Here is a 21,983-nt window from a genome sequence, read left to right as displayed (position 1 = left end):
TTGTGCATTTTTTTGCTGCATTCTTCCTGGAATTCTTACAAGATAAAGGATGAAATTCAGTAATCAAATATATACCCAGCTTGAGCTTAATTTATTTTAGGGTAAACAAAATTAGGTAAAGCACAGAAAAGAATAAGAAATAGCGAGCCAAAGAAATTAAGTTGTGAGATTTAAAAAGAGAGAAAGGGAGAGAAATATAGTGAAGTCTACTTTCACTGTCATTTATTTTCTCACATATTTTTCTATGTCTGCAATCTTGCTTCCACAATGTGCATGTAGTAATTCATACAATGCTTTCATTTTTAAACTTCTCAACGCTCTGTTCTTGAGGCTTTATCCATCCAATCACAACTATCTCATTCAAGCTCTAAAATGCTATTTTGAATGAAATAGTTATCCATCAAGCCTAGAATTGAGAGCAAAAATAACTTTAAAGTGAATGAGTTTCCTCAACAATATTCCCCAGTGGGAATATGGAGTGGTTTTTCAAGGTAGGCAAGAAGGCAGGTACAATGTTATGATAAAAATAAACCCCATTCACATCTTGCTTGTTTTCTCTCTCTCTCTCTCTCTCTCTCTCTCTCTCTCTCTCTCTCTCTCTCTCTCTCTCTCTCTCCTCCCTCCCTCCCTCCCTCCCTCCCTCCCTCCCTCCCTCTCTCTCTTTCTCTCTCTCTCTCTCTCTCTCACACACACACAAAGATGCAGGCATCACTCTTATTGATACCTTTTCAATGCTATGGCATAGGTTTCATTTAGACATGGCATTTATAATTAGTAAAAAAAAACCAGAATTTCAAATAATAAATGGATATATGGATTTATATCAGTAGGTGTGAGCTTGCATGGACTCCAGAGGATGGTAGAGGACAGGAAGGCCTGGAGGAACATTGTCCATGGGTCACAATGAGTCGAACACGACTTCACAACAACAATAATGGATATATATGGCATATCTAGCTACCTAGATATGACATACGTGAGAATGATTCCAGGCCTCATTCCTTCTGGCCCAATATTTTTCAGCCTTGACAACTTTAAGAAGTGTGGATGTCAACTCCCAAATTTACTCAGCCAGCGTGGGGGATTCTGTGAGTTGAAGTCCGCTCATCTTAAAGTTGACAAGGTTGAAAACACTGTTCTACTCTGACCCTGATAGGTTGCCAGCGTTTTGGAGCAGGGTAGGCAATTAATTATTCCAAGGGGTCACATCAGAAACTGGAAGCATTATGGAGAACAAAACCAACAGGTCTGTGAAGGTACTGCATGAATGTATATATTTAATTGGGGGCGGGGGGAGAGAAATAGTAGCCTTCAGATTGAAAACAATGCATTGAGGCAAGACAGGGACAGCCAAATGGATGTGGTCTGAGAGCTGTAAAATGCTCAGGTCTGCTTTAGAGTTTATGCAAAGGTTTTGCCCCAGTATCCTTGTAACATTGCAAAAGATCTTGGAATATACAGCGGAGATTGTGCTTTGTCTAAAAGGAACACTGCTTAAGCAGCTGCCTTGGTTGCCTGTACAATTTGGCTCAGCCTGTTGCTGAGTAGATAACAGCTTTAAAAAGATAGGAAACAAGCTTGAGGATCCAATAGAGCAGGTATAGGCATGCTGACCTGTAAAATCCCCTCCCATCCTCCAACGTCTTTGAAATTGCATTCTTCAGTTTCACTGGGAAAGCTTGAAACCGAAGCCCACAGTTGCCCTGGAAACCCCTGTCAGGAAATCAAATTGGGGAAAGAAAATAGGCAATAGATATAATTTACTTTCCCTGACAGCCTTGACATGTTCTGTGAGCTTCTCTCATCCCTCTGTAGCCTGCTGAAGCCTACTGAGCAAGATGCAGCCAGGAATGCAGCGATATTGACACACCGTCCCCCCACTTTAAAAAAAAAAAAAGTTATACGCAGAAACATCACCCCCACAATTTCTGCCAGCTGTGTTTATGCTTTCTCACTCTTTCTCCTTAAGAGTACACAGGCTTGAATTAGCATCGTCTTCACGCGCTTTGCACAGCACAGCTTGCTGCATGCTTCCTCTCCGTGTATTTAGTAAGGAAGAACCGGTGTTTTGTTTGAGATTGGCTTGTTTAAAAGAGGAGAAGAAAAAAAGAAACCACAGCAAATCTTGCATGGTGGTAAAATATGTGTCAAGGAAAGATAAAATGCATAGAGTCAGTTCTGATGAATTCCACCCATCTCTGTTAGAAAGAAATGAACCTCTTTGGGAGCCCATCTTTTATGATAGTAATGAGTCACGAGGCTAAGACAATTGTTGCCAATTCTGGGAGGGCAGAATTGTTCATCTGCAAATATCATTTTGTTTTATTTTGTTCAGATTTTCAAAGGCCTACTGGGACTACTAACCTTTTAAAAATTATAGTCAAAATTAGAGGTTCTCCCCCAAAACATATAGTATATTGTATTTTCTTCAAAGGGAATTAAATGTAATGGATTACTTATTGGTGAATATTGAACAAATGTATGATAGAAGTTAATTGGAAAGCAAGGTGCTTTTTACAGCCTAACTGTTAATACTCTACTTGTATCATAAAGGATATATTTCAGAAAATATATATTTATCCTTCCTCTACACACCAGAATCATAAACCATGGTTTGATGCTCCTATGGGGAAATAAAAGGAAATTGGTTTTCCCCAAATGAGGACAACGATTGCAGTGGAGGAGCCTGGCATTTCATGCTTATTCCAGGCGTGTTCACTTAATCTAAACCATGGTTTCATTACAGTTATAACAAAAAAAGAGAGTTCTGTGACTTGTCTCAACAACAACAAACAGAAAATCCTATCCAGTGTCCTGCGGTGGGAAGGATGTCTTCAATATTTTTCTTTCTCTTTACTATATGCTGTATTATTTTACTCTTTTCCAATTCTTTTCCCAACTGATCCTTTCACTCTTCCTTGAAAATAATTGGGTGCCAATATGGAAGACGGCCAGTGGTGAAATTCATATTTTTTACCTCCAGTTCTGTGGGTGTGGATTGGTGGGCGTGGCAGGGGAAGGATACTGCAAAATCCCCATTCCCTCCTCACTCCAGGGGAAGGATACTACAAAATCACCATTTCCACCCCACTCCTAGGGGAAGGATATTGCAAAATCTCCATTCCCATCCCACTCCAGGGGAAGGATACTGCAAAATCCCCATTCCCTCCTCACTCCTGGGGGAAGGATATTGCAAAATCCCCATTCCCACCCCACTCCAGGGGAAGGATACTACAAAATCACCATTTCCACCCCACTCCTAGGGGAAAGATATTGCAAAATCTCCATTCCCATCCCACTCCAGGGGAAGGATACTGCAAAATCCCCATTCCCTCCTCACTCCTGGGGGAAGGATACTGCAAAATCCCCATTCTCTCCTCACTCATGGGGGAAGAATACTGCAAAATCCCCATTCCCACCCCACTCCAGGGGAAGGATATTGCAAAATCCCCATTCCCTCCCCACTCCAGGGGAAGGATACTGCAAAATCCCCATTCCCTCCTCACTCCTGGGGGAAGGATACTGCAAAATCCCCATTCTCTCCTCACTCATGGGGGAAGAATACTGCAAAATCCCAATTCCCACCCCATTCCAGGGAAGTATACTGCAAAATCCCCATTCCCTCCTCACTCCTGGGGGAAGGATACTGCAAAATCCCCATTCCCTCCTCACTCATGGGGGAAGAATACTGCAAAATCCCTATTCCCACCCCATTCCAGGGAAGGATACTGCAAAATCCCCATTCCCTCCTCATTCCTGGGGAAAGGATACTGCAAAATCTCCATTTCCACCCCACTCTGGGGCCAGCCAGAGGTGGTATTTGCCGGTTCTCCAAACTACTCAAAATCTCCGCTACCGGTTCTCCAGAACCTGTCAGAACCTGCTGAATTTCATGCCTGAAGACGGCATGTTGATGGCAATAGTGGATATTTATTCCAAAAGACAGCAAACCATCGAGTAAGGAGAGATCATAATTCAATGGAGATGCTGAGAGGTTATGTGGGAAAGGTCTTGCAAGCTGTGATCAAAGACCCACATAAAAAGAGGCAGAATTTCAATCACACCTTTGTGACCTCCATGTTGACTTGTTTTTCCCCAACCGTACCCTAGAGCAGTGTTTCTCAATGCCAGCAGCTCTAAGATGTATAGGTTTATTGCCCAGAATCCCCTATCCAGCATCCTAGCTGGGGGAATTTTGAAAGTTGAACTCCACACATCTTATGAGTTGCCAAGGTTGGGAAACACTATCCAGGGGAATTCCCAGGAGGTCATAGCTTTGTTGAGTGCATATTTAATTTTCAGTATATCCCATTAAGAGGAGCATTTGGCAGGTGATGGGTAAGATTTCCAGGGTCACGCCTTGGGAAACCTTTTCCTCCACTGGATTACATGGAGACAAATAATTCAGGGAAGCATCTTTATTCTTATTAGCCATACATATATTTGCGTGTGGCTAATAAACAAATAGGGGACACGGTGGCTCAGTGGCTAAGATGCTGAGCTTGTCAATCAGAAAGGTCGGCAGTTCGAATCCCTAGCGCTGTGTAATGAAGAGAGCTCCCGTTACTTGTCCCACCTTCTGCCAACCTAGCAGTTCGAAAGCATGTAAAAAATGCAAGTAGAAAAAATAGGGACCACCTTTGGTGGGAAGGTAACAGTGTTCCGTGCGCCTATAGTCATGCCGGCCACATGACCATGAAGACGTCTTCTGATAGTGCTGGCTCTTTGGCTTTGAAACGGAGATGAGCATGCCCTACTCACCTGCGCATGCACACATGCCCTCCCCCCCCTCACACACACACAAGGAAAAGCTTTTGCCCTTCCTAGGCTCTGGAGGCTTTCCTGAAGCCTGGGGAGGTGGAAATGGTCTCCCCCGGGGTCCCTGGAGGCCCTTTGGAAGGCGGAAACACATCATTTCTAAACTTCCCGTTGGCCCATTTTTCACCCTCCCCAAGCTTCAGGAAAGCCTCCGGAGCCTGGAAAGCATGAAAAACGGGCCCAACGGGACAACTGGACATTCAGAAACAACGTCCGGTTGGTCCATTGGGCCTGTTTTTCACCCTTTCCAGGCTCCAGAGCTTTCCTGAAGCCTGGGGAGGGCAAAAACGCCTCCCCCCCCCCCGGAAGACCAAAAATCAGCTGAGGAGCTGAGGGCTGCTGTGTCGGCAAATATGGCTGTGCATGCCACCTGTAGCCCGCGTGCCATATGCTCACCATAACTGATTCAATGTATACATTGATGAATCTTTACTAAGAGAAATGAGGGGAAAAAGTGTTGCAGGTTTCTGAAACTTAAAGACATTCTCTTGCTGAGAACGAATGACAAAGTATATGATTGCCAAGAAAACAACATGAACATGTCAGTACAGTCACTAGGCGTCAAGCCAAGTTAATCCAAGCTGTAGCCAACAATAAATATACTATCGATCACAGTGTTTCTCAACCTTGGCAACTTGAAGATGTCCAGACTTCAACTCCCAGAATTCCCCAGCCAGCGAATGCTGGCTGGGGAATTCTGGGAGTTGAAGTCCGGACATCTTCAAGTTGTCAAGGTTGAGAAACACTGATCTATCATGTTCACCCTATACCCCCAAAGTATTCTTGAATTAAGTTTTACTGTTCAGGATTTTATCAGCAAGAAGGCAAGAACAGGAAGACCAAATAATACTGATGTTAGGAGAGCAACATACTTTGAGAGTTGTACGTTATGCTGTTCAAAACTGATATAACTCTATTTTGACTCTCGTAGAGAAACGCGTATGCTGAAAATATAGAGTCCTTTCTTGTACGATAAAATTTAATTCTAGAAAAACTGAGAGCACAATTCACTTGAAGCCACAATGCGTATCTCTGAATATCACATTTTATAATACAATAAGATTATATGTGAAGAATTTATTCAATTTATGCGAGCGCCGGGCTGATATTGCTCTGACCTAGCCTTAGCAGAAACAAGAAACAGACTCCTTGTCCCGAAAACCCCCTCTTTATTTATCTCCTGTGAATTAATGGCATTCACATACCGAAAAGTCCAGGCAATAGTCCTTCAAGGAGTTAACTGCAGTTATCAGTTCTTTGCCAGGCTGTGGGCTTCCAGCCACAAAGCTGAAAATTAAGTTCTGGCAAGCAGTCTCTGAGGCACGAAACATGATTAACCAAATCTTCAGAAATCCGAACTGTTGTCTCCTACAACCACCACTCCCCTTTCCTTCTATTTATTCCCCAGTCAAGGAGGGGCCATTCAGCATCCATGCGTGCCTTGCTTTCCAAGTCGATTCCTTATCCTCAGTTGTTCTCTCCTAACAGCTCTGCACATACATACATCTGGAACAGGTCCCAGATGTTCTTCCTCCCCACTTATCTCAGCCTCCAAAGGCAGCTGCCTCTCCGGTGGCTGGGAATAGTTGGATAGCCCTGGCTCTATCTCTGCATCTGACACAGAGCATCCATTAGAGCCTTCCCCAGACTCCAGAGCTGGCCCAAGTTCCTCCCCAACCTCTTCATCGTCCAAGTTTGCCACCAGCTCTGCTGGCAGCTGGCGGGACACGACAGGTATACACTTGGAAGTGTGCACTCCCAGCCCACCGCTTGTGCAGCCCAGTTCCCCTCCCCCCCTTAACCAGGCCACCAAGCTGCTCAGCTTGAGGACCGCTGGTCTAAGATGATAGTAAAACTGTATTTTTCATAGATATTTTCAGTTCTGATAGCTATGGAGCTGAATACCTCTGATATAATGCTTTGTTTAGGATTTCTGCCCATCAGCAACCATTGTTAATCCAATCCATGGATCAGCTGAACATTCTTTGGTTAATTCTCTGCAATTTTACTAGGGTTTTTCCTGTCTTGCCTTGTTTCACTTTGAAAAGTAGTTGTAGTGACTGAAAATGTAGCTCCCCTCTAATTCCCCTGTAGCTATTGCTGGCAGCTGGCAGGGTGCCAAATTATCTTGCTGACAAGCTGAGTTTTTGTTTTTAATTCGTTGTCCTTAAAGGAGAATGTCAGACCATCTCTGCTTAGGTTTATCTATCTAGATAAATTGCCTTTGCATAAAATGATAAATTGACAATTATTATTGTAAGTACATATATAGCATCCCAATGCCGGTTATTATTATTTTTTTCTTTTAAAAAACATGCCCGTGTCTTTCTATATGGATTCAAGCGGTGGGTGTCAAATATTATGCAAAGTAGCATCTTCCCCTTTAATGGATAGCACTTAATTGCACTGAGTTGCTCATTGTTCTTGTAATGACTGTTATTCTGCAAAGGTTAAACTACCATATAATGAACCAAGGAAAGGCCTAAACAATTAAAGCAAGTCTTGCCACAAAAAAAAAAGAGTTTAATCTCAGATGTTGTTATCTACTTTATAAGCAAAATCTCATTCATTTTCTTTCATAGCTTGAACTGTAGCTCATTTCTGCCTTGGGTAACTGTAACTGCAGTTAGTTTTGTATTCACACAGTCATCCTAATTCCAAGCATATTTATTTATTTATTTATTTGGGCCTTTGAATCTCACTGCTGGATCCTGGTGACGGCCTGGACTAGTCACTACATTTCTTTTGGCAGGATTTCATAAGTGGTTTGCCATTGCCTCTTTATTAGGGCTGAGAACGGGTGACCGGCCCAAGGTCACTCATCTGCTTCCTTGCCTAAGAATTCCACATTTCCCAATTATCCTGGTGCCTTAATAACTAGACTAAACTGACTCTCAAACATATTTATCTTGAAAGTTACAACTGAGAAATTTTTGCCTATTTCCATCTTGAAGTATCCCAGTATGGTCGCTACAGGGTGTACCTATATAAATATGTTTAGATCTGGAATTGTAAGATATTCATTGGAGCTAGAATATACCACTAGGGTCTTAAGATGGAGCACAGTATTTTTTGTGCTGTGGAAATAGTCATCCAATTTGGCAGACAAATTCAAGTGATGTTGCCTTAAGAGCTTAAATTTTCTTTAAATTAATTATTGCCCCTGGGCTCTAAGAAACAGAATTCTTTATTAATGGAATTTAAATCTTTTTGGGGGGGAATCTAATTCTGCAAACTAGAACAAAGAAGATTCGCCAAAATGACTGTGTTTTTATAGATTTAATGTGGTGTCACACAACCTCCTCCCTCTATTACACCCAAAGCATTCCTTAAAGAAACAAACTTCTGATTTTTAACACATCATGCAAATCCTGGGTAGACTGGAAAGGCAAAATATTTGAATCTTCAAATAGCCACATGAAATGTAGATAAATTTCAATCACAAAGGTCAACATAATCCAATTTGTTTACCAATGGCAAGATCAACAGCAAGGTGCTGTCCCTATCTTGTTTTTCACAAGATACAATTGTAGATTATAGCAGAAAATATCCACCCATTATATGAATGGGTAATTTTTTTTAAATTAAAGCACCAGCTTAACAAAAAACAAAATATCTAGATAACAACGCAATATATAAGAACAGTACCATAAACAATGAGATTAGATATTAAAACTGGTGAAAGAGATGAATGGCCAGCTTCCTGGCATCCCCATTCTCTGTTGCAATATTTGACATGCTGCCATGCAAATTTTTACTATATTTTAGGTTGTAACTCACAATCTTTCTGTGGGAAACCGGTGAAAAGTATTTATTGGGGTGGAGCTAACAATGTATATTTGTGATGCTTAAAGAGTATATTTTTTTCTTTAGTCTGCTTCTGGTTTTGGAACTGCTTCCTCTTGTGATTAAAATAATTTAAATTATAAGAAAGTAGAATATTAAGAAGACCTACCATACAGCCAGTGAATGCAAATTGGATTATCTTTGGGTAATAAATCTGATGCACTTTGGTAAATATTATCAAGAAGCAGGTGGCCCAATCCTGGGCATATTCCAGGGGTGAAATTCGACCGGATCGGATTGGCTTGGGCGAACTGGTAGGGCTGATTTGAATCAGTTTGCTGAACCAGTAAATATCACCCCTGGTGCCCGGTCACCCACTCGGTCGCCCAGTCACCGCTCACCTCTTCCGGCTACTCGGTCAGCCCTTCCAACCACTTGACCGGGCCACCCAATCCAAACATTTCTCCTTCCATTCACAGCGGAGCTGCTGCAGCCTGTCCCTTTAAGGAAGTCCCTGGGAGAGGGAATGGGCGGATGATAAAAGGAGCAGCAGCTCCACTGTGAATGGAGGGAGAAAAGTTTGGCTTCCCTCTGCCACAGCATTCACTATGAGCCCTTCTTGTGGTCATACGCACATTTTTCCCCTACTGGGTTCTGTAGGTGTGGCTTGATGGGGGGGGGGTCATATGACTGAGTGGGCATGGCCATGAGTGACATTGAGTTGGCCATGCCCACCCAGTCACAGGACACACCCTCCCACCAAACCACGTCCACAGAACCGGTAGGGAAAAAATTGGAATGCCACCCCTGGCATATTCATACTTGACATACATAGGGTGTTCCAGAATTCTTCTGAGAGTTCTTACTCAGCTCCTGGGGGTATGTTTGTGTGCTTGAAGTTTACTGTCTGCTTCAACAGCAGATCAATACTACAAAACGTGCAGCAGCATTTAGTGAACATGATAGCATGATTGGGCTATTGCAAGAGATCCTCAGTGAAGGGGTAAACTTTCTATTTGACGATGCTAAAACCCAACAAAATACCACAAATGAAGACAACATCACAGAAAGGGGAAATGTCACCGAGTCCTTCATGCTCTATTGCTTGCTTCCATTTTCATTTCCAATGTTTTGCTTCTCACTCTCTGACTCACTGTTCTCCTTTGAAAGGCAAACAAAAGCTACTAAGTGCTCGTTTGCTAGATATTCATCTTTTTACAAGTGACAGTCTGGTGGCAAATCTGAGTAATGTTTTTTAGTCCAATTGGGCAGTGTCTTTTCACACTTGAGCAGTGCTTACACATATTGGAGGTCATTGCCCGAGATCCTGGCTCCCTCAGGGTTATTTTCAGATATCTCATAGAATTTTTGCAATTGTCTATCATGGTTTTTCTTAACCCTTATCTGGGTGATCTCTTCCAACATAAAAAAAAATCCCACAAGAATCTGTGGCACTTGATTCTACTTCTGCTGTTTCATCACCGATCAAAAAATGGTGGGCTTGTCCTAGTGGTGGGTTCTGGATCCCGTTGCAACCAGTACGGTGCAATGGGGCCGGGCGTCCACCACATGAATGCGTGCAGTGATCATGCAGACATGCGCAGCACACACATGCGTACTTACCGTCCATGACACTTCTGCGACACTCCAGCTGCTTGGCGGAGCGTCACGCAGGCGCCGTACGCTCCATGGAAGCGTATGGAAGCCCCCAAAACTTCAAATACTGGTAAGGAGCACGGGCGAGTGGGTGGACCCTCTGGAGCATCGTACCGGAATGGTACCTGATGCTCCCGGCAGGCACCGGTACGCCCGTACTGGGGTGTACCAGTCGTAACTCACCACTGGTGTGTCCCATCTTAAGAGCAATGGGATCTGAACAAATTCTTTCTGTGAACTTTCAGGGAGATGACATGATTTGTGGTTAATCATGCTGGTGATATCCACACAAGACAATTAATCTACTTAGACTTTAACCTATGATTGGTTTCCTTCAAATGATCGTCTGGATAGCAACACTAACTGTCTGATCACCCTGCAGAGTTATTTAGTGGGCACCCTAGTTTCCCAGAAATGTTGAGTCGATCTTGAGAAACAGAAGAGAAGTGGCTCTATTAATCCCTAGAGTTCCCACTTAGAGCTCCAGAGATATGGAGAATTCCTTGTGGAGACTCTTAGTAGGTTTGTTTCGTTTTTATGCCTTCAAGTCACTGTTGACTCCTAATGATTGACTGATTTCTAAAGTGGTTTTCCATTGTCTCCTTTCTAGGGCTGAGTAGGAGTGACTGGCCCAATGTCATCTAGCAGGCTTCATGCCTAAAAACAGGACTAGTACTCACACTCTCCCAATTTCTAGCCTGATACCTTCATCACTACATCAAACAGGCTCTTCTCTTAGTATGCATAGAAGCATACATGTGAAGCAAAGAAAACCATTTGAAAAATATCTGAGATCAACCGGTCCTTATGGATAATTATTTTTGTGGAACAGCAAAAGCTATTTCCTGCTTTTTTTTTCCTGCTACTTTGGCAGTAACTCTGATTCATCTTTAATATTCTGATAACTCTACGAACATGCTGTGCAAAAAAATAATGGTTTTACTGCCAGAGGAAAACATTTTTGTTGCTTTTCATAGTCCCCTATTAGACAACTTGGTGTCCTGGCCATTCATTAAAGTCAGCAGGAAATGCCTTTTTCTCTCCTCCTCTGCTATCTTCTCATGGAATTGTTGTAAATGTGGGCAAAGACCTTGATTGCAGCACCCAGAATGTGAGATTTCCTGATCCAGGTTATCCATCTATCTCTTTCCCCACCTGCACCCAGTGGTGGGATTCAGCCAGTTTGTACCTATTCGGGAGAACCGGTTGTTAACTTTCTAAGCAGTTTAGAGAACCGGTGGTTGGAAGAAATCTCATTTTGTTTTTCCCACTTTACAGGGCTAATCCTGTAAGGAAGGCAGGAAGGAAACATTCTGGTGTTGTTTCTAGCCTAATCTTTATTGCCCTGCTTACAGAAACTGCCTCTCCGGTTAACCCTTATTATATTGCAACAGCTAAGGTGAAGTGCCCATCAACCTGAGTGACGTTGAGTTGGCCATGCCCACCCAGTCACATGACTACCGAGCCCCGCCTACCCAGCTGGTCATTAGGGCAGACAATCGGTTGTTAAATTATTTGAATCCCCCCACTGCCTCCACCCTCTACCCACCGCCGTTCCAAAATTGACTTTAACAAGTGGTTGCAGTGTGATCTCTTTTGCTGTCTTCCTTCTTTCCAAAATGCTGTAAGTGGATTTTTCCTGTGCTTTTAAAAAGAAACAACAGTAGAGGATATGAAGCTCAAGTACAAAAGCCAGATCAAAATCTTATACCTAATAGTAATAGTTTACTGTAGTACAAACAAGAATGCAAACTCTTCAAAGGGAAAATAATGAAATCCACCCCAAACTTAACATTTGCTTCAACCAATTCCGTTAAAGATAATCCAGCAAGATTGGCATTGCCAGTAAGCAAAATCCTCAACTATGCATCTCACCATATGATTCTGTTGGTTGGATAATAATGTAACATTCCTGACCATTTTTAAAAATACTGAATTTATGGCTGTATTAGCAGAAGGCACAAAATATATGTGCTCTCTGACTAAAGACACAAAACAAGTTTATAAGGTCAAGATTTATTATAGGTGCTCTGTACTGTAACCCTTGATTTTGGTTGAATACACTCTAGTGGTTTTCTATATTATTAAAAAGTATTTGTTCACACGTAGTGCCTGTGCAGCCTGGAAATAAATCTTTCTCTGCTTTTGAAACTTCCAGCTTATGTTAAGAAGAATGGAAAGTATGCTGATATAGTAATAACAATAGCACTTAGACTTATATACCGCTTCACAGTTCTTTCACAGCCTTCTCTAAGCGGTTTACAGAATCAGCCTATGGCCCCCAACAATCTGGGTCCTCATTTAACCAACCTGAGAAGGATGGAAGGCTGAACCCTGAGTTGGTGGGACTTGAACTGCCAAACTGCTGGCAATCAGCAGTCAGCAGAAGTAGCCTGCAGTACTGCACTCTAACCACTGCACCAGCACGGATCTATGATATTGTTTTCGCTGTACTTTTTCTGCTTAGTGCACATTGGTGGTCATAATTTTTCTCTAGCAACAGAAATAAAAGAGTAGAGGGTTAACTGCACCAGATTCACAATTAGTTACTTTGCTTGCAAAGCTATCATTTGCTCATCCCTGCTGCATCCCAGGAATGACTTGCTTGTACCCGAGAACTCTGTGCTCGCCCACCATGGTAAAACCGCTTTACGGATAATGCTTTTGGTTCCTATAAAAGACTTGCAAGATTCTGTTATTTGTAGCTCATCTCAATACATTATAGTTTTCCTGTTGAGTTGATATTCCATTCTCATTTATCTGATTGGGAGTAATATTGCATGAGTATGCGCTAATGCATCTTAGGGCCGTGTTTAATGCAACATTAGCCAGAGGAAAAGTTGTTTTATGGGTCTGCTATCCAGCAGGATATCCTAGTTCCAGGATGGCGAACCTATGGCACACGTGCCACAGGTGGCGCATGGAACCGTATCTGCCGGCACACGAGCTGTCAGCTCCAGTGCGCATGCATGCACTGGCCAACTGATTTTTAGCCTTCTGGAGGGCTGGGGAAGGCCGTTTTCTGCATCCCCAGGCTTCAGGAAAGTCTCCCAAGCCTGGGGAGGGCAAAAAACGGGGCCAACCAGAACTTCCGGTAGGCCTGTTGGGCCTGTTTTTTTGGCCTTCCCAGACTCCGGTGGCTTTCCTGAAGCCCGGGGAGGGCAAAAATGGCCTCCCTCAGTCCCCTGAAAGCCAGAAATGGATCATTTCTGAACTTCCATTTGGTCCATTGGGCCTGTTTTTCACCCTCCCCAGGCTCTGGAGGCTTTCCTGAAACCTGGGGAGGGCGTAAACTTCTTCCCCCAGCCCCTCCAGAGGAAATACCAAGCTCAGCTTGGAGGCGAGTAGTGTGGCATGCGTGGGGGGAGCATGGGGGGGGATTGTGTGCACATGTACATGTGGGGGCATGTTTTGCCTTATGGGTGCCAGCACACGCTATTGCGCGCACGCCCTTGCATTTTTGGCGCCCAACAACAAAAAGGTTAGCCATCACTGCCCTAGTTAAAGACCCTTAAAGATCCATGGGGCCTATATATTTAAAAAAGGGAAAGGGAATTAAAGGGTCTTTAATTTAATCCAGTAGATTATCTATCAGACCCTCTAAAATTTGTTCACTCAGAGATATTCACAGGGTATGATAAAATAAAATCTAGATGGTGGCTATGACAGTGCAATTGAAGTCAAGAAGTGGTTGTGATAGATAGATATAAAAAATAGGGAATTTTGAGTCACATATTATTGTGATTTTTAACAATTCTTTACTTTCCAATATAAAAGGAACCTCCAATGAGATAAAGAGAGCCGAGGTGGCGCAGTGGTTAAATGCAGCACTGCAGGCTACTTCAGCTGAGGACCCAGATTGTTGGGGGCAATATGCTGACTCTGTAAACCGCTTAGAGAGGGCTGCCCTATGAAGCCCTATGAAGCGGTATATAAGTATATATAAGGGCTGCCCTATGAAGCCCTATGAAGCCCTATGAAGCCCTATGAAGCGGTATATAAGTCTAACTGCTATTGCTATAAACATTTCCACACAATATCAGTATTCATTGTTTATAATAGTTTTTAGATGCTACTCCTTAGAGCAGGGGTGTCAAACTCAAGGCCCGGGGATCAGATGCGGCCAACATGGTGCTTAGATGTGACTCAAAGGCCATCCTGAAAACAGCCCATTTTCGCTGGCACAGTTCTCGGGCCACCACAGGCACCCCTGACACGAATGGCGTATAGCTGACCCCCACCTCGCTTCCCGAAGTCAAACGCAACTCTGATGCGGCCCTCAATGAAATTGAGTTTGACACCCCGGCTTAGTCTTTAAATCCATGGAGTTAAAGGAACTTGGAGTTAAAGGAACTTGGAAACTGAAGGAACAAATCAGTTCAGTTGCCATACTGATCATATGTTTCTATAGAACAGAGACAGGATCATATATTTGTACCCCAAAAAGAAATTCAAAGAAAAGTCAAAATTTACTTTTCTTTTAACAACCAAGATGGGTGTTGAAACTGCAGAAAGATATGCTTTGCTGGATATGTGTGGCGCCTGAAGCCATTATGATTTGTAATTTCCTCATAATGCTGGACCTGATGTGAAGTATTATTAAAAGTTCAATGCTATATATTGCATTAAGCTAGTAAATCATATAGGAATTATTGGAGGGTATTAATAAATGTTTTGGATTTGCCTCTTTCAGGCCAAAAGGAAATGTTTTAAAAATATATGTAAATGTATCCTTTGGAAAAAGGAAACCTGACAAAATTACAGATAACTTTTAAAATGTATGTACAGAATATACTCTAATGTGAAGAGAGTGGCTATTTTTAACATCATATTTTCATAATTTAATGTTCTCACTTAAGGGCATTATTAACAGTAGAAATAATAGTCATTGTGTCAAAAGAAAGCTCTCCAATGAACCAGAATTAAACTCATCATTAAGAAATTGACTTTTAAAAGAAATTAAAACAATATCAGGATTTCTCTTGTTTATTATTATTATTATTTTCTAATGTATTACATTAAGCCACATTAACCTACCGAATATTTCTTTGTGGTGCATTATTCATAAGTTGTCTATTTTTTTAAAAAAAAACTGTCAAAAATGATTTTTTTATTGCTAAGAGGCTTATTTAAATAATGACATGTACATATGGGTTCCACCACAAAACCGCGGAGGACAAAATCGCGCTCGACGAAAGCACGCATTTGACGTCATCACAGCACGACGAAAACATCGCGCTGTGATCGAAAAATGTAAAAATAAAGCGAAAACCTTACCCTAACCCCCCCAAACCTAACCCTAAACCTAACCCTAAACCTAACCCTAAATCTAACCCTAAACCTAACCGTTATCGTAACGCTAAACCTAACGCTAACCCTTAACCTAACGCTAAATGTAACCCTAACGCTCTAAACCTAACCCTAACCCTAACCCTAAACCTAACCCTTACCTTTATGTGAATCGGCTTGCTTTAATTTTAATTTTATTTCAATTTTTAATTTTTTTCGTCGCGCTGTGATGACGTCACATGCGCGCTTTCGTCGAGCGCGATTTTGTCCTCCGCGGTTTTGACGGGTCACGGTACATATGAATCTTCCAGTTCTATAATGTGATTGAACTCTCATGCACACTTTCTGATCTCTCGTAATGTCCGGAGCCACTAGATCTTCAAAAGAACTCAAAATAAATAACAGCTATAACATTCCCAACTCTCGGGAGTCAGCTAGATAGGCCTAATGTGTAAACACTCTGTCTTCTCTTCCTAACCATTTCTGCTCTCTGCCTCTGTCTTCTAACTACCCTCCATCTTTCCAGATGCAGGACGCTATGGGCTATGAGTTACCCTGGGTGTACTTTGTCAGTCTGGTCATCTTTGGATCCTTTTTCGTTCTTAATCTGGTTCTTGGTGTGTTGAGCGGGTAAGCTGTTAGTTTTGGTGTTTACTTCTCCTCCTGCTGCAGGGCAAGACTCCAGGATCAGGATCCTTCCAGGTCACCAAGCTTCTTAGCTTGTCTTAAACCCCAAGCAAAGAGCCTGTTTAATGAATATTTGCATATCATGAATACGTCTAAGGGCTGTCACATTACAGTAGGACTATATAATAATACCTCCATCAGGAGTGGAGAAAATTTGTGCATTCCTAGACCCAAGGCTGCTATCTCGCCTTGTCTTCATAACTGACTCATTCAACGTTCAAATTCAGTGCTGGTGACTGAGGCTCCCCTCAACTGGAGACTTGCAATGCACAGGAATCAACTTTTCTCACTAATTATCATTCCACTCTTCCAGGTCAATGATGCCATAGGAAGGGAGTGGCCCTGGATCTATTTTGTTACATTAATCATCATAGGCTCATTTTTTGTACTTAACTTGGTTCTCGGTGTACTTAGCGGGTAAGCAAAAAAAGGGGGGGAAAGGTTTTTCCAATTGTTTTTGTTATTTATTTATTTTCCTTGCTTCTACACTGGTATTTCTATTCTTTGGGGTGGTGCTATGGATATAAGTGTTGATTCAGCACCTACATTTCTTTTGATAGTATCAATGGTCTTTGTCTAAACCCTATATAGTGGCCCGGTAGTTAGAATGCAGTATTGTAGGCTGATAGGTGACAACATGCATGACGGTGGAACTAGTCACTGGAGAGAAATAAAATGTATTGAAACTGAGGCTAGACCATCATCTTTGCATTAATTTAGATTCCTACATTGAGAAGGAATTTGAGCTCAATGTTGTAAATTAAAATGATAATTCTGTGTATTCCATGTTTATATTTTACCAGTTGGAATATATTGTTTGCTTCCTTAGCTGGACAGCCAAAAACTAGCAATACTGGAGGATCATTGTACAATCAATTTGGCCTATTAAAAGTGCTAAATTAGGGTTTGGTATAACAGTAATGTTGGAATACCAAGAATACATAGATGCTAAGAGAAGAATTTGGTGTCATGGTTTACAGTGAATTTATGAAACCTGCCTTATTAATTTAGCTAAAGCTAAATTGTTTTTGTGTTCGTTCTCTTTTACAAATCCCGAAATTGCAAGATAACAGTACTTAATAGTACTTGAAAATAAATATAGACTGATGCCCAGATTTCCAGATTAAATTGTGGTCCAACGGCTTTCTCTCCAAACTCTTCCCTCATCCTCAGTCTTCACTCTACTTACACTCTGCTTTCTGTGAAATAATCTCCGTTCATGTCCTTATTGCCTGCTAATTGGATTATTGCAATGTAGTTCATTCAATACTCTTAAACCATCGAAACTTCAGCTGATAAAAAGTGCAACTGCACATATTGTGCCAAGACAGAAACATTACTGCTGCATAACACTACTACTCTACTGGTTCTAGTTTTTTTCATGCACACTTTAAGGAACTGGTTGTGAACTACAGTATGAAGCTTTATATGCTTAGGGCTCACTTTAACTTTCTGAGTGCTTCTTCCAAGTGGAATACGTATGCCTGCCCAAAGTGCCTGCTGAGAGTCCCCATAAGAGGCGACATTCACACAAAAGCAGAGCAGATGAAACACAAAACACACAGCGGCAATGCATAACCGTCAAAACCATTTCCCTTGGTTCCTAGGAAACATTCCTGCAAATAGATTGGCGAAATAGTTCTATACCTCTGCTAGAGATTTGGATGTTGGCAAAAGACATGTAGATGAAACAAACCAGGAATTAACCAAATCAACTATGTGGCTTTACTTTTAACCTGTACTATATATGCTAAACACAATTTGGCCTCGTGCGATACACAAAGATGTAGGAAGGAAAATTGAAATTACTTCACAAAATGCCAAATAAAAGAGAATTGTGTGCGTGGATGCATTTTGATCACACATTGATACCCAGTTTACTACCATCATTAGAACATTTTTAACATTGTAGATCAGCAATGGCGAACCTTTATTGGCTCGCATGCCATAAGCGTGGGGAGCACAGGGGGGTCATGCATGGGCGTGCCACACCCATAATGCAATGTGCGACCTCCCACAGTATGCATGCGCGCTTGATAGACACGACCCCCTATTTGTACATGTTTTTTTTTTCGCCCTCCCCTGGCTCCAGAGGCTTTATAGGAGTCTGGGGAGGGTGAAAACAGCCTCCCCCGCCCCTCTGGAGGCCCTCCGGAGGCTTCAGGAGCTTCCCTGAAGCCTCTGGAGTGCATAAAAATGACCCTATGGGCAAAACGGAAGTTCGGGAATGGACTTCCGGTTTGCTCGTAGGGCCGTTTTTAGTCCTCCGGAGTCTTCAGGGACCTTCTTGAAGGCTCCAGAAGACTAAAAATGGCCCTACAAGCAAACCGGAAGTCTGTTCCTGAACTTCCAGTTTGCCCGTAGTGCTGGTTTTCTGTGCTCCGGAGGCTTCACAGAAGCTCCTGAAGCTTCCGGAGGGTCTCCGGCGAGGGGGAAGGCTGTTTTCGCCCTCCCCAGGCTCCTATAAAGCCTCTGGAGCCTGGGGAGGGCGAAAAATGGCTTTAAAAAAGGCTGAACTCAGCTGGCCAGCGTGGACATGCGCACTGGCCAGTTGACAGGGCAACGCCTCACATGCTCTGACCAATGGCTCCATGTGCCACAGGTTCGCCATCCTGGCTGTAGATGTTCCAGAAATGTGTCCCTTTGATATTAATATAATGGTTTTCCCATGTAGAATGCTCTGATGCAGAAAAAATATACAGAACCCCATATGCAGTAGATGGGAAATATATGCTTTTCTGGAGGTAAATTTCCATCACTCTTGCAGGAACGCCAAGCAAATCAAACTATATTTTTCAAAAAATTCAGGTTCAGTCCTTCACTCTATAATTTAAAAGATTACAAGATATGTAAAATATAGTCCTTAAAGCCAAGACAATTAATACTAGTAGTAAATCTGATATTGTAATAAAGGAATCCGAAGTCTAGTGTCAATATTCTTTCTAGTGTTGAGCATAAATATTCTAAGTATTATTATTATTAAAAGACATTTTAAACAATAATGTTTAATATTGCAGGGCCAATATAGCCTAGGTATCCACTTTTCTAGTGGATAATACAGGGTAACATTACAAGAAATTTAAATGCCATTGACATAAAAAAATAAATTTAATCTTCTTGACTTAATTAAAAAAAACTCTACTCTTCACCTTAGTTATATGAAGTGCTGCTCAGAAAAAGGCACCAAATTTTGACTAGATTTTCTTATTGTCCACTTTTTGCTTACTGGTACAAAAATGTGGGTTTTAATAGACAAACTCTTAAATTTTTTTCCATGTAACTGGTCCATTTATTTTAGTAGCAAAAGTCTTTCCACTAATTAATTCACTGAGATGCTTTTGATCATAAGAATTAAATAAAGTATCTTGTAATATTCTATTTTAAAATTCCCATGATTAGAATCCTGACAATGGAACAAAAACCAACAATAGGACCGAGAGAACTTGAGACAGCAAATTGATATGACATAAGAAACAAATCTGCCTTATATTCCTAGTAATGTATTGAATATAGTATTGCACCAGACATGGGAGATTTTAACAACACAATAATAATATCTACATCTCAAATTACAAAAGTAATTTGAGATGCAGCATGGAGAGCTCCCATTAGCAGTTTTAAAACCTAGTAATATATCTTGAGGAAACACAATGCTTAAATTAATATGAGCAGCTGAGTTATCATATCAAGAAACCTAATATTTTAAGGGCAATTCAAGTTATTCTCTTATCTTCTCTCTCTTTTTTCTTTCTTTCTATTTCTCTCTCTTCTGTTCTTTTAATTTAATCCCCTCCTTCTCACCAGGGAGTTTTCTAAAGAGAGAGAAAAAGCAAAAGCTCGGGGTGACTTTCAGAAGCTAAGAGAGAAACAACAACTGGAGGAGGACCTAAAGGGATATCTAGACTGGATAACTCAGGCAGAAGATATAGATCCAGAAAATGAAGACGAAGGCATGGATGAAGAGAAGCCCCGAAACAGTAAGAAACTTTCTCCTGTTTTCCTTTTTTGCTCCTAGCCAGAGATGACTTCTGAAAGCGCTCAGCATTTTGAGAAACCGCATGAGCTGAAATTTGTTGTTTTCCTTCTAAATCAAATAATGCTCTATAAAAATAGGATGGGGAAGATGAAGAAGTCAATATAATTACTATTGATTCCAAAAGATCATGTCTTTGCTGGGCATTGTGTGTTACAAAGGAAAACTGGAACATACTTTTTATTAGAGGATTCCCAAGAGATGTGGTTCAAAATTGCTTTGGGTTCCCTAGGTTTACTGAACTGCAATTCATCCTTTTCCCTTTGAAATAATTATCTCGAATACTTCAAGCTGACTCAATTTTATGCTGGTGTTTGTAACATTTCTGAAACATCCTTTTGCCAAAATGCTTCAAGCCAAATATAAAAGCGATACTATCTGTAAAGTAAATGCAATACCAGAATGGCCCTGTGAACTTAAAATAGGTACCTAGCATACTATTTGCATCATGAGAATAACACCAGATCAGAATCAAAATATCATCAGTATGATTTGTGAAATCACATTATTAGAGAAATATCAGCTCCACATCATGAACCTTGGTTTGCTATGGTGCAGGGGTGTCAAACCTGCGGCCTGCAGGCCAGATGCCTCACTTGCTGACCATGTCCACCCCTGGTTTAGCGAAGGGGAGAAAATTTGTGATACGTCACATGGCAACAACATGTCGTCGCAGGTTTGACATCCCAACTATTGCCTAATAAAGGTAATATTGCTTTGAATTATGTCACTGTTCCAATCAGCATCAAGATGAATCATTGCAGATTTTCTCAAGGTATTTTGTACTCTATCAAGTTTATAGTACATCAAGAATTAGCCGGTATATGTCTGTTGGGGGGGGGGGGGAGGAGACACAGTCGGTTATCTGACCTGTTTCGGTATCAAAATAAAAGATATTCTTTGGTTGCCAGCAGCTAACGTATTTTTAATTCGTATTCTGCTTTTTTGCATGATGCTGCTGGAGGTGATTAGGAAAAAAAAATGATTAGACATGGTCCTTCCTTAGCCATGCAATGCTTAGAAGAATGTGCTTCAAACGGCAACAAACATTGCTGCCTTGTCTTTCTATCTGTATGGTGATCTACTTTTTGGCAGAAGTTCAGAGGGTACTTGCATGGCACATTTAGATGATTCCAAAAGCATGTTAAATAAATGAGTATTAAATAAGTAGCTACTCCTTTCGGAACATTTCACAGTTTTGTCTTCTTGCTTGGGTATTGATGACTTGCATTTTGAGAGCTGCGATTCCTCCATTGATAACGTTTGTATTGCTTCACCATGTCCAAGTCAAAGAGTGGCTGTTTTGCTTCCATCCAGGCTCCCTTGTTGCACTGTATTTCAGAGTTCCTTCTGTTGTCTGGCCCTGAGCTTTGGAAACATTTATAGAGTAACATGAGTTGTTTGATGTAAACATTTTCGATGTGTGCTAAGTATGGATTGTGTAAGTTTATCTTTACTATATAATAAGAAGTTAGGTTGGGTTAGGTTCTTTTATTGTGGTCATTAACCAGCACAGGACATTTTAAAGACTAGATCTTCAAAGCAATAGTTGTGAGGATAAATTTGGGAATGATGAGATTAATCATTGTCATATAGTCATTGGTGTAATATAGCAATAGTATGACATTATGACAATAGCCTTTAGGAATTAATCAGAATAGAATAGAATAGAATAGAATAGAATAGAATTCTTTATTGGCCAAGTGTGATTGGA

At 41.4% G+C, this 21,983-nt stretch overlaps 1 protein-coding gene across 4 annotated transcripts in view; it reads left to right on the top strand.

Moving 5' to 3' along the window:
* The window catches only part of CACNA1C (calcium voltage-gated channel subunit alpha1 C), a 610,648-nt gene that overhangs the window by 429,073 nt on the left and 159,592 nt on the right, over nt 1-21,983 (top strand). For all 4 annotated transcript variants that reach the window (XM_087722897.1, XM_087722893.1, XM_087722896.1 and 1 more), the window contains exons 8-9: nt 16,076-16,179; nt 20,041-20,213. In XM_087722897.1, the coding sequence (XP_087579023.1) occupies nt 16,076-16,179; nt 20,041-20,213 (277 nt within the window). The remainder of the gene's footprint in view (nt 1-16,075; nt 16,180-20,040; nt 20,214-21,983) is intronic.

This window comes from Thamnophis sirtalis, unplaced genomic scaffold (assembly GCF_051295495.1).
Source record: "Thamnophis sirtalis isolate CommonGarterSnake01/CBP01778 unplaced genomic scaffold, rThaSir2_p1.2 scaffold_9, whole genome shotgun sequence".
NCBI classification, from domain to species: domain Eukaryota; kingdom Metazoa; phylum Chordata; class Lepidosauria; order Squamata; family Natricidae; genus Thamnophis; species Thamnophis sirtalis.
The sequence above is the reverse complement of the archived record's forward strand: the minus strand, read 5'-3'. Positions and strand labels throughout refer to the sequence as shown.